Here is a 13548-nt window from a genome sequence, read left to right as displayed (position 1 = left end):
TCTTTAAGATTGTTTTTGTCTAACAGTTAACAATACTGTTTTATTTTCTCTTCATAACTCGTTTGTCAGCCATTAAGGAGAGGCATGGGACACTATTCTGCAGGTGTAAGCGCAGGTGCTCAGAGTTCTGTTATAAAACAGTGCCTCAAGCACTTCACTGGCTTAGAAATAACAAATGGTGGTTTGGGTGAAAACTGCTGGCTTTTGACTTAAGAACTGCAGGAGAATAAAATATGTGATAGTTATCACATAATACCCAGACCCTGCCACCTGCAGAATCCTTTCCACAAGTTTTACATCAGCTCCTTCCGAGCTTTAATATAAAAAATGTGTTCTGAAACATTGTTATAATTTGGCGGTATGTTGCCAAATTGAACAACATAAAGGTAATACTCTTCTTTTTTAATTGAGATATATGCTTGTTTATACATGGTCCTTTAGACTAATCTTTAATTCTGTCTTTATTTCAGGGTAAGTCTACTTGCTTCCTGTTCTCATCACTACAAGACCCAAAGCCAGAAAGATATCCTGAGCTTCAGCCAGCCAGATTTTTTACCCAACAGAAGATTTTGTCCTTGTTTCAGTCATCCACATAGAATGATATCAGTACATTTTCAATGAACTGTTTTAAAACTGCTTGTTCAGTCATACTCATTCGCATACTTTATGCTGTTTTAATGTGCAAATGTGTAACTTAAATAAATAGTAAAGAAAAAAACTTCTTTCCATGCTCCGATTTGTTTTTTGTACTGCTATTAGCTAGAGGAATGAACACATCTTAACAGAGACATCATTCTGTCCTGATAAAGTTTAAAGCTTAGCGATTACAATTACTAAATGGCAAACACACTGAAGAAACCGTATTTACATCAAGCTTTTCTGTTAAGTGCAGTCACTGTCTTTTTGGCAGAAGTTGGAGGTGAATCTGCTCTCCGTGGCTTTGTGCTTTTCTTGGTCGCTCGAAGTCTCTTGATCCTAATTGAAGTTGTGGGCTTTGGCGAAATGCTAGCAGATGGAACTAAACTTTCAGTCCTGTTAAATTTGCCTGACATAGTTTGTGGACGCTTAGGTAAGGTTTGGTGTAGGCCCATGCTTCTGCTTCCTTGTCCTGATTTTGTCAAGGGGCAAGTATGATGCCTGTCTCTGCATAAAGAGTTGGGACAGAGCACAAGTTTGGTAAAGCTGCATGTAACAGAATTGCACTCTGTATCCCCTGAAATCCCTAACTTGGATCCTGCAGGATCACCATTTCTCAAACGAGTGGCATTTCGTGTCGGAGTACTAGCAGTAGTTGGGCGGGATCGCACCGGTTTCGCTCGCTCTTTCTGCACAGTGGCAGCCTGAAGCCTTTCTAGCTCTAACAGACGTGCGACCATGGGAGCAAAGCAAGGGTCACTCGTAAACAGCCTCTGCAGACCCTCAGAGTATTCTGTGGAGGAAAGACCCTGAGTAAAATCCAAATCTTTTAGAGGAGCAGGAAGAACCTCTGCGTAAACTTCTATCTCTGTGGAACAAGGAAGATCCAGCTCCTTGTCAAACGCCTCAGGCCTCAGGTCTAGCTCCACAGGCACAGCCCACTTTGAAACCTGAACACTTTCTTTCTCCTGATCTGAAATATCACTGTCATCAGAGTTTAATGATACTGCTGTTTTACTTTGTATGTCCATGTCACAAACTTTCACCTCTGGGATTCCAACATTAGAAACATCTGAACTTGAGTGGAGTGAGCCTTTCATTCTTTCCTCAATTCCTTGTTTTCTGGCTCTCAGAGCTTCAGTGTGGCTAGTCTGTATGGCAGTGATTTTCAGTGGACAGTCAGTCTTAACTTCATCCTGGCTTTTCTCTTGGCTGTGTCCGAATGTGTGGTCATCCCTATTTCTACTAGCAGGATATTGGAGACCAAGCCTCTTCCATCTTTGGGTCAGCATCCTTAACTGGTTGTTGTGATGATGTCTCAGTCTATAAGTGATAACAGAATATCCCATATTTAGGTGGAGAAAAACCTAAGTAGCACAAAGTAATATCTTGAAACAATGTATCCTCCTGAACTGATAAGAGTTCTAGACTTGATATCAGGTCACAGTAGGTAGAAAGCAAGGGGTCTAATGTTGCAGGATAATGTGGAGCTACATTCAGTTCAACTACAGGTTAAAGATTTTGGCAAAGCCGCTAGGCCCTCGTGCCAAGTGCTGTCAGGAAAGATGGTGTACATTTCTGATTTATTCAACACACATCAAAAGCAAAGTTTGAGATGGGCAGGCGAGATAACTAATGAACAGGCCATTATTAAAATACTCATTGTTGTCTGCACAGGTGGCAGTTAATACGCGTCCACCATCACATTGCTGGAAGTGTATGAAGGTAATATTCTGAAACACTCTGGACTTAGATGAACTCATTATGACGATGGCTTTCATCAGGCTGGGAGTGTCCCTAGTGTCCCTAGTGTCCCTAGGGTGAAAAGTCCATATCTACTTACACTCGGGCTGATTCCGGCGAGCTGCAGCAGATGGTTGGCTCCTGTGCCAAATGGACAATGGAACTCCTGGCTGATAAAGATTTCTGTGGAATATATTTCACACTGACTTTACATGCTTTGCCATAACATAGTCGAAGATCAAGACTATTAAAGAGGCTTTTTTTAAACATCCTAAGGTCTTCAAACATGTTAGTATTATGTTTACAACAACAATGAAAAAAAAGACTGATACCTTTGGTACACTTGATCCAGTAGGTATGTGTAGATCTTCAATTTTGTGTATTAACCGTGTGATTAAGAAGTCCTATGAGGACAAAATACTCAGTAGTCCTTTTTTGATCATTTTTACAGTATCAAAGATAAGCTGTCAGAACCAGAACTGTCAGAACTATCATTAATGTGATACACAATGTAGTAGTTTTGTAGTTCTCAAAGTCCTGAGAAAATACACAGAAATAGTCTGAAATCAATGGATGTTGCATAACATTTGTCAAAGTGGTACTGATAGAGCTCGCTTGTTATATGAAATTCCTACCTCGTTAGTTTCTCTCAACAGAGACACACCTGTGCTGAAACATGCAGGCAAACTGAATAGTGTTTCCAAGTGATGATGAAAGTTGATCAGTTTTAAACGCAGAAATGCCACTGACCTCGAGATGGTGCTGGAATGGATGGCACTAGCGTCCTGCCTTTCCATTTAAGCTAAGAAAAAAGAAAGTCAGTTCAGCCAAGCACTCCAACTGAAGACAACTCAGAAGCTGAACACAGGAGAAGAACGTTTCAGTCATGCTGGCAACAGGCCACTTACGCTGTACGTGGTGCTAAGGACGGCAGGTCCTCTGGCAAACTCAGAGCCAAAACGCTCCGTCCAGCCGCTCCTCGCAGAAAATGGAGCCATAGTTCTGACTGGCTGCTGTTCGATACGGAACGTTTATGAAAACATGTTACATCTTCAAAAAAAGAGAACCTTTTAAAGCTTTTAAGGTACAACCTCTGACTTTAGTTTTCAGGAATTTTCACCACAGCAACAACAATCAGCACTAAGCGAATAAATATATATATACAAAACAAAAAACATATAGGCCTAATTGAAACCCACAGAATGGCTTCACTAATACTCAAACCCAGTTGAAGTCACTACAAACCTGGTAACCCCTACTTCGTTTTTCTGATGCTGCTTGGTGGCCGAGAAATATGGCCTCTCGTGTTAGAGCTACTGTACAGGGAGAATTAGTCATATCAAACATCCTTTAGGCAACGACTCAGTGTGGAAAATTCGTGTTAAAGCGCCGAGTTAGTTGCCCTGAATCACAACGTCTTCTAGATAACACTTGGTGAATGAGTAGATTGGTCTGTGATAGTTGTCAACCGCAAAAACTGAAAAGCGAAACCATGGCAACCAGCCGACAGTTAGGAACAACAAACACAAGTGAAAAAAAAGCGCCGCAGGTAGAGACCCTGTTTTTCTTCCTCTGTTTCTGGCTGCAGTAACGTGATGTCAAAAGTTGGACTACGTATCTCCAAATAATGACTTGTTTCCTCAAAATATTGACTTAGTATCTCAAAATAATGAATTGTTTTCCGATAAAACTGACTTAGTATCTCAAATGTGATGTGATCTTTTTTCTTTTTTTTTTTTTTGATCTCGTGTGGATGTGGGTGTTAATGTATTTTTTTATTATTGCTGCTAAACAGAGACGGGAATTGGTTTTCATATCTCAAGCAGCCGTTACTCTAGAATACTGAAGGATGGGGACCCCAAAGCTGTGCCTACAGAAGACTTTTTTACATCTGAACTATCTGGACCAAATGTGCGATTTGAGGGACACAGATTTTTGTGTATGCGTCCTGAAGAAGCACCCCATCTATTAATCATGTTTTATGTGAAAGCATGAATGTTAGTGCTAGCTAGACATTTCGTACTACTGCCTTTGAGACGAAACAGACCCTCGACTGATAAACATTAGGGATGAGATGGTTAGTATGAAACTGTGAATTTCCCTGCTCATAAACACGACACATTTGTCACCTTTATTTATCTTAACCATTAAGTTTAATTCCCCGTTTTCAACATTTGAGCCCAGTATTTGTCTCTCAAAGTACAGTTTGGCGCACTTACGTTATCAACTGTATTACACGCCACTTTAATTGAACGTAAATCCACCCCTTTAATGCAAATCATGGAATGTTCCAGACCTCTTTCCAGTGCTCCGACTTTTCCATGATGAAACTCCGGAGGGGGTGATTTTATTGACCAGCATCTTGACGGCCTAACCGGTGGCTATTGGTATTCATCTGGCTAGGTGGGTTATTTGTTTTTATACAGTAACCACTAATGCTTGTCATCGGTTACACTGCTAAATATATCCAAAATTAACTGGTTACTTTCGTTTCGAGCCAACTAGTAGTGTCTGTGCAGTCAGGGTTAGCTCGGTAGCTCGCTAGCTCCGTCACTGTAGCGCAGCAACGCAGAGCTGCACAGATTCGCTGATCTTCAACTCATTACTTCACGGAGGATCGCCGTGGATTTGATATATAGATCTGTAGACGGCAGGGCGTTTGTTTTGTCGCATGCATCCCACATATTACACTTGACCCACTTATCTCATTAAAATCTGGCAGCGTGTGACTGATATTGTGTGTAGCTGGCTAGTTAGTTAGCTTTATTGCTGAAAGTTAACGTTAGCTTGAAAGCACCATAATGAGGACACTTAGCTAACGTTAGCTTCTTAGTCGGCTACGCTAACTTGCTAGCTAGCATAACAACAGAGCGTAATAGTGACAGATTTGAGCTTTTGTTCTTTATTTTGTTAAAACTTGATCTTTATATGATTTGTTGTTATCATATTTGACAACGAATATGAAAATTGGCACGTTCGCTAGTAGAAAATCTCTTACGCACTATTAATATCATGAGCTACTGATTAATGGTATTTTTAACATTGTTTTTTTCCCCTCAGCGTCTTAAGACAGAACTGTCAAAATGTCCAGCAAAAGGGCTAAGGGGAAGACCACCAAAAAGCGTCCCCAGAGGGCCACTTCAAACGTCTTTGCCATGTTTGATCAGTCACAGATTCAAGAATTCAAGGAAGCCTTCAATATGATTGACCAAAACCGGGACGGCTTTATAGATAAGGAGGACCTACATGACATGCTTGCTTCATTAGGTAAGACCATTCTAGCAGGACTGTTCAGATCTGTTCAGTCTAGTGGGACTGAACTGTGAACAGAGAATTTCCTTCAAAGGAAATTAAGTGCAACGTCAGTGTTCACTCTGTAAACTAAACCATTGGTTCTTGTCAGGTAAGAACCCTACAGATGAATACCTTGAGGCTATGATGAACGAAGCACCTGGTCCCATCAACTTCACAATGTTCCTCACAATGTTTGGAGAAAAACTGAATGGCACAGACCCGGAGGATGTCATCAGAAATGCTTTTGCTTGCTTTGATGAGGAAGGGACAGGTAACTCTATAGAATAATAGTAGACTTAACAACTATTCGGACTGGATTAGTTTTACATGGGGAGGTAATGTAGTTTTGTTTGTTAATGTTTATGACTGATTTGAACAGGATACATCTCAGTTTAAATTAAAGAGGTTGGGGTGACTATTTAATTCACTCAGTGCCGTCACACCAAAAAAAAAGGTTCCATACACAATACATTTGGCTGCTCACAAGTAGAAAACATTTAATTTGATCATAATTTTGGTTACGCTCCACCTAGCTGTCTTAAGTGAATGCCGAGTGTCATTAGCATGGTCATTAGTATAAAACAAAATAAAACCTTTCTCTGTCATTTTAAATGTTTTAATGTTTGCATTCGTGCACATGAGATAGGATAATGCATATTGGCTTCATTTGGGCCACAAGAATACAAATAAATGTTTTTTTTGACTGCCTCTATTAAAAAAAAAAATGTCAAACTCCTTTTCCACAGGATGTGATGGAATATTTACCAACATGGCAATACGTATGGGGTTAATTCTGCAGTTCGTTTAATAGTAGGCAAAAGCTGCTGGAATCTGTACTGATGTGGATGTGATGTGAGTCCATAAAACATTACTGACGAGGAGGATTCAAGAAACACTGGTAATAATTACACCTCTCCTCCTCCACGTGTAAAACGAATCCCATCCAAATAGTACTTTACTGAACAAATGAACATCACATGGAATATTTAATCAGCTTCTTAGTTTCAATACCCTCTTGTGACAAAATAGTGATACAGGTTTGAGTATATAATGATAATGATATCATAATAATGACAGAGGGTTTGAGTGTACATTTTTCATTATAAATACATCATTTAGAACACTTTTGAGGTGGTAGAGTAATTTTTAAATGTTTTCCTGATAATCCATGTAGGATTTATACAAGAAGACTACCTCAGGGAGCTCTTGACCACCATGGGGGACAGGTTCACAGATGAAGAAGTGGATGAGCTCTTCAGAGAAGCCCCTATTGACAAGAAGGGCAACTTCAACTATGTGGCATTCACGCGTATCTTAAAGCATGGTGCCAAGGACAAGGATGATTAGGAAGGAACTGGAATTCACTGAAGATTAATGCAAGTGCATACACTGTTCATAATACTGCACATCCTGTTTAATTGTCTCTGGTTCTTACCTTGTTTAAGACACCTCACACACACTGGCTTTAGAAGAGAGGTGGAAGTCCATAAAACTACAAGGCAACACTAAGGCTGTTAGACCCTTCCCATGGACCTCTCTCATATTACTGTTGTAGACTTGTATATAAGTAATTAACTACATATATGTAAACTGTGGTGTACTCAGGTGCGAAACGAAGCTATGGCAGTTGGAAGGATTGGAAATAAACTGTGGAATGACAGTGTTGTTCACAACTGTTTTTATGTAGTTAAATTTTGCTGGAGGCTGGTTTATTGGTTGTGATCCCATGACAGCATTAATGAAATGTGACAGCTTGAGCAATATCAGCAATGTTAAGACTTAACATTGCTATGTTTAGTGTTCATTTAACCACTTGGCTTTATGTTGGGAAATGTTACTTAGATAAAAGAGTTTAAGAAGATAAAATGTTACTTATATAAGACTGTGTGGAGAATACTACTGGAATTTTATCTGATTAATAGAGAGGAGTGCATAAAGCCCAGGAAAAATCATTTCATATTTTGTTCTGGTTTGTTTCTGCCAGTAAAATTCAATATCTGTGAAAGTCTGTTTCTGTTCAAAGCTCCTTCAAAATTGTGAATTATTATTGCCTAAATAGAAGTTGCTAGGGTGCTTGCAACTTGCCAGTCAAAAGAAACCTGGTGCTGGAAGCATCACCTGATACACCTCACAAGAAGCATTCAGCAGCTGTCATAACCACAAGTGTTCACACCTTCTTGAATATACACTGACAGCAGCGATCTCTTTATCAGACTCCAGCAGTCATTACGAATAACAAAGCAAAACAAACTAGGTGAATGAAAAATGGAAATAAATAACAATAAATAAGTAATATAAATAACATATAGAGTTTATTTTTAAGTGTAATGAAAAAAATCCCATGTTTTGGATGTAGTCTCAGACATTTGGACTCCACCATCCGCTCCGTGCAATTTATGGTTCTGCAGTTACAGACTATAGTCCATCTGTTTCTCTGCATACTTTGTTGGCCCACGTTTACCTTATTCTTCAGTGGTCAGAACTCCCCAAAGGACGTTTTTCGGGTGATGGATCTTCCTCAGCACTGCAGTAATACTGACATGGTGGTGGTGTGTTAGTGTGTGTTGTGCTGATGCAAGTGGATCAGACACAGCAGTACTGCTAGAGTTTTTCAACACCTCAGTATCACTGCTGGACTGAAAATAGTCCACCAACCAGAAATATCCAGTCAACAGCGTCCTGTGGGCAGCATCCTGTGACCACTGATGAAGGACTAGAGCAGGCATGTCTACTGACAAACTTCCGGGCCAAAGTACTGTGGAGATTATCATTTGCCCTCAGTTATTGCTCTGATTTCAGAAGGCCTTGGGAATTAGCAGATGAGCTGAATCAAGTGTGTTTCATGAGGCAGTGAGCTTAAGTCTGCAGTGTTTTGGTGCGCAAGGACTGGAGGCTCATACCTTCGATATGGCGGTAGTTCAAGGGAAGATTGATTGAGGGAAGGAGGAGAACTTTGAGAACTTGGACTGGAGTTCTGGGCAGCTTCTGCCTGTAGCTAGAAGGCCAGACCCCCCTCATAGCTGTAGCAGGACTGATGTAGGACTGAAGAACAGGAAGGAGATGGGATGGCGGTAAGGTTTGCAAACCCTTTGTCACAAGAACGGGAGGTAAGGATGTGAATTTATAGGGCGTTAGATTGGAAGAAGGAGAGGTTTCAGGCATGTTCCTCCCCCAAACTTCAGTTGTAACATAACTACATATCTACAACAAGGTAGTAGCGTGGACAGTATGTGGACACAGTGTCCAAACTCCAGCAGCACTGCTGTCATTGATCCACTTGTACCAGTGCAACACACTGATGCTACCACGTCAGTGTCACTGCAGTGCTGATGATCCTCCACCCAAATAATACCTGATAAACAGGGTAAAAGGGGCCTGAAACAAATGGACTACAATCTGTAAATAAAAAATGAACTAAATGCACAAAAGTTTTCTAATGTCTTATGGAGCTACTGATGCCTTTTTGCTATTTACTACATGGGCTGCTGGTGAATATTTAACAAATAAGTGTGACAAATAAAAAGATTTCAGTATTTCCAAAACCTTATGAACCCCAAGTAACCTGCTTTAACATCATCAAAGCATTTTCATAAAAGGGAAATCCACAATTTTTTCAAACTTTCTGTATAATTTAATCATTAAGATGTAAACAAATTAATTCGTAGTAGTTAAATGTGAAATGGTTCATTGTAAGGAAACTTATTCCTTACAGTGGCGGTGATAGGAACCTATTCTATTTTATTAAATATTAAAAACCTAGCCATTTTATTAAATATCCAAAATGACCAGTGAGCCTTTTTATGTACAATGATGATAATGGTAAAATAGTGGTAAATCTGAAAAAATAAGTTTTTTAGGATCTATTTAGCCTTACATCACTCTGCATGTACCTTTCCACCCTGAACATTTAAGGCCAAGTCCTTCTCTGTTGAACTGTTGTAAAACAATGTTTCAGGCATCAAGCAGTGTAATCATAAACGTTTCTTGTAATAACTTCCTTTGAGGAAGCTTACACTTATCACACATCTGGTTCCCATCACCACTACTGTGAATTATTCTGACTCTCTAAGTTTCTCTAGAATGACACATTTCATGTCAAACCACTCTGAATGACTATTTATGGTTTAACTATTTAATTATGCAGACATTTTGAATAATTGTGGTAATTTCCTGTTAATATAGTTCTGCACAGTGCACAATGTAGGCCCAAACTATATACCATGCATCACAAAGCCCCTATGAAATGTGATTGTTTTTTTTTTTTGTTATGGAGTACTTCTACTCAGTCACTAAATTGTGTAGTTTTGACCATGTCACTGTAGAATCTGCATGTAAACAAGACTTGTCTAAGTTATATTAATGCAACCCTTTATGCAAAAGATGTGGTCAGTTCCATGTGTCTGTATTGGAAAGAACATGGTGTCACCCTGAACCTCCATGCCACTTCCTGTCGTGAGAAGGTGGTAGATTCTGAGAGCGCATGTGTATGTGTTTGCGGCTTTTTTCTCACCAATCTCATCTCCTCTTGGGGCACAAAATAACAGCTCACCTCTGTGCACTGAACATTTTGTACTGGAGTATCTAATGCTCTACCAGTTATCCTTTAGTCCTTCATCAATGGTCAGTTTCTAGACCACTCCAGCAGTGACACTGACATGTATCTAAAGTTAGGTGAACCTTGTAAAATGTTCAGTGAGTGCAATCACAAGATTGGTGTTTCTGCTAAAACGGATGATAAGCAGGCTTGCATGCTGTTGCTATGACTCTGCGACTGTAGTTCTCTCAATAATTCACAGCTTGTAAGTGGCAGCTTTCACTGATGGTTCTCTTGATGAAAGTTATTTCCAGCTGCTGCCATGCCATGACTTGTTTATCACCTCAGTACATTGAGTCTGACTTGTTTATCACCACAGTACATTGAGTCTGAAGTATCATTTACAAGCTAAACTCACCACTGATGCCTGTAATATCAGTAATATCAGTAACGGTAGCACCAGAGGGTATCTTTGGCAGACTGCACTGGGCAGTGCTTGTTGGACACCTATGCATAGATCAACAACCTGCAAACTAACAAAAATCAGCAGCAAAGTGGAAAGCTACAAACATTTTACATTCTCCTCAAAACAAGATGAAACAACAGTGAGAGTGAGAAGCTACATTACAAGAAGAGTTGAAATCATTGACTGTAAAACCGTGTTTCCAAAAAAGTTGGGACGCTGTGCAAAATGTGAATAAAAACAGAATGCAATGATGTGCAAATCATTTAAACCCTATATTTAATGGAAAATAGTACAATGACAACATATCAAATGTTAAAACTGAGAACTTGTATTGTTTTTTAAAAATATATGGCCATTACAAATTTGATGCCAGTAAGACGTTTCAAAAAAGTTGGAACACAACACTAGTAAGAGGCTAAGACTTTCAGAAGTAAAGATGGGGAGGAGTTCACCACTCTGTGAAAGACTGCATGGGTGTAGCAATTCAAGAATAATGTTTCTCAACAGAATCCAGAGAAACCTCTGTATGCAAGGGCAAAAACCCTTAAAAAGAAATATTGGCTGGCCGTAATCTTTGGTCCCTCAGGTTGCTACCTGCATTAAAAACAGACATGATTCTGTAGTGGAAATCACTGCATGGGGTCAGGAACACTTCCAAAAACTATTGTCAGTGAACACAGTTCATTGCTGTGTCCACAAATGCAAGTTAAAACTCTAACATGCAAAGAAGAAACTGTACATAAACAGGATCCAGAAATGCTGCTGCCTTATTTGGGCTGAAGCTTATTTAAGATGGTGAGGCAAAGTTAGAAAGTGTCCTGTGGTCCAATGAATCAAAATTTGAATTCTGTTTGGAAATCATCGACACCACATCCTCCAGGCTAATGAGGAGAGGCACCATCTGGATTGTCAGTGCACAGTTTAAATGCCAGCATCCATGACGGTATTGGGGTACATTAGTGCACATGGCAGGGGTGACCTGCACATCTGTGAAGGCACCATTAAGGCTGAATGATATATACTGGTTTTGAAGCAACATATGCTGCCATCCAGACAATGTATTCTTCGGTGGCCTTGCTTACTTCAGCAAGATAATGCCAGGCTTAACTCTGCATGTATTACAACAGCATGACTCTGTAGCAAAAGAGTCCAGGTGCTAAACTGGCCTGTCTGCAGTCCAGACCTGTCACCTGACAAAGGAGACCCCAAACTGTTAAGGAACTGAAATTCTATATCAAGCAATAATGGAAAAAAAATATCTCTTTGAAAACTACAGTATTTGGTCTCCTCAGTACCCAAATGCTTACAGAGTGTTGTTAAAAGAAGAGGTGATGAAACACAGTTATAAACATGCCCCCGTCCCAACTTTTTTGAAATCAATATTTGATATGTTGTCTTTCTGTGATTTTCAATTAAATATAAGGTTTAAACGATTTGCACATCATTGCATTGTGCTTTTATTTACATTTTGCACAGTGTCCCAACTTTTTGGGAAATGGACTTGATATATGATATGATAAATACACTCTTTGGAACTTGCAGCTACAATTGTTCTCACTGGACATGAGTGAAAACAGCATTCACCCTATTTTCATGTTCATCCAGCATTCACAATATTTTATGTGTTTAGGTTCAAGTTTAATTATTGAAAGTAATGAATAAAGCACATCACTGCTGGACTCTGGAGCAGTGGAAATATGTGTTTTTTCTTAACTTGATTCTAATGAAAAAATGTTATTCTTCAAATAACTTCTTTAGAATTAGAATTACTTTCTTTTCTTAACTATTTTCTTAAGAATAATTCTAAGAACATGTGGTTTTCTTTAAAATATTATGTTCTTAAATGCTTTCTTAACCTTGTGATACCCCACATAAGTTTTTTTTTTAATGTTGTCTTGAGAAGGGTCCTAAAACAAAGTCCACATCAAATTCATGACGTGTTCTTAAAGCGCAGAATTGTTCACACCTTTGTGCTCTTGAGTGTGTGTAGATTCTGTTCTTACCAAAGAACAAATCCGAAAAAGAAAACATTGGTGAACGTCAGAATCTGCGTAAAAACTGCATAAGTGGGTTTTAAGAAGAAATTTCTTCTTAAGAACGGTTGGTGAATGAGGTCCAGTCTTATGAACTTCTTAGTGTTTGTCTTAGGAACCTTCGCAAGTTTTTTCTTAAGAAAGTTTTTGTGAATCTGGCTCCAGAATCTTGTTGAAAGCCTTCCCGGAAGAGTGAAGACGCAAATGGGGGGCCAATTCCATATTAATGCCATTAATGGTTGTGGAACGGAATGCGATGTCGAACAAGCTCATGTAGGTGTGATGGTCAAGTTTCCACAACCTTTGGCCATATACAGGTTTATGTGTGTGTGTGTGTGTGTGTGTGTGTGTGTGTGTGTGTGCGTGTATATATATATATATATAGCTTAAGCATCTTGGGGCCATTTAAATTCAATTTTGAGTCACATTACAAGTCTGAATTGAAGCAACCTTTCCCGGTTTCAATGAACAGGTACTCTAGTTCTCTCTGTGAGTACACTCATGTGATTCTCTGGTCTCCCCACAAGGCCGACAGTGACTCTAGCAAGCAGACAATGTACGTCATACTCCTAACGGTTCTACAACCGCAGTGTGTGGTGTGAACTACTCTATCTGTGGTGGAGTGCCAGAACTTTGCACGAAACACTCTCTACAAGTAAACAAGCACGTTCTGTATGTCACTGAGGCATGTACTTCTCCTTATGAACAAAGATGAACTTATAGTCGCCTACTCTCATGTTTCTGTTTGGTATATTTTAGTCTGAGGACTACTGTGTATGTATTTGTGTGTGTGTGTGTGTGTGGTGTGTGTGCAGACAGGAACTGTGTCGCAGAAACCAAAC

General features: G+C 39.5%; 2 protein-coding genes across 2 annotated transcripts; one reads left to right on the top strand and one right to left on the bottom strand.

Moving 5' to 3' along the window:
- Positions 1–209: 209 nt before the first annotated feature.
- On the bottom strand, positions 210–3224 carry LOC118825373 (protein FAM217A). Its single transcript, XM_036595960.1, has 5 exons — positions 3015–3224; positions 2712–2783; positions 2480–2562; positions 1228–1959; positions 210–216 (listed from the first exon to the last, which is right to left on the bottom strand). The coding sequence occupies exons 1-5, from the start codon at positions 3174–3176 to the stop codon at positions 210–212; spliced, it is 1056 nt and encodes a 351-aa protein (XP_036451853.1). The 5' UTR covers positions 3177–3224.
- Positions 3225–4673: 1449 nt separating this feature from the next.
- Positions 4674–7678, top strand: LOC118826508 (myosin regulatory light chain 2, smooth muscle minor isoform). Its single transcript, XM_036597493.1, has 4 exons — positions 4674–4782; positions 5440–5646; positions 5783–5944; positions 6848–7678. The coding sequence occupies exons 2-4, from the start codon at positions 5463–5465 to the stop codon at positions 7018–7020; spliced, it is 519 nt and encodes a 172-aa protein (XP_036453386.1). The 5' UTR covers positions 4674–4782; positions 5440–5462; the 3' UTR covers positions 7021–7678.
- The last annotated feature ends 5870 nt before the right edge of the window (positions 7679–13548 follow it).

The sequence above is a fragment of the Colossoma macropomum genome, unplaced genomic scaffold (assembly GCF_904425465.1).
Source record: "Colossoma macropomum unplaced genomic scaffold, Colossoma_macropomum, whole genome shotgun sequence".
NCBI lineage: Eukaryota > Metazoa > Chordata > Actinopteri > Characiformes > Serrasalmidae > Colossoma > Colossoma macropomum.
This window is presented reverse-complemented; position numbering and strand designations above follow the sequence as displayed.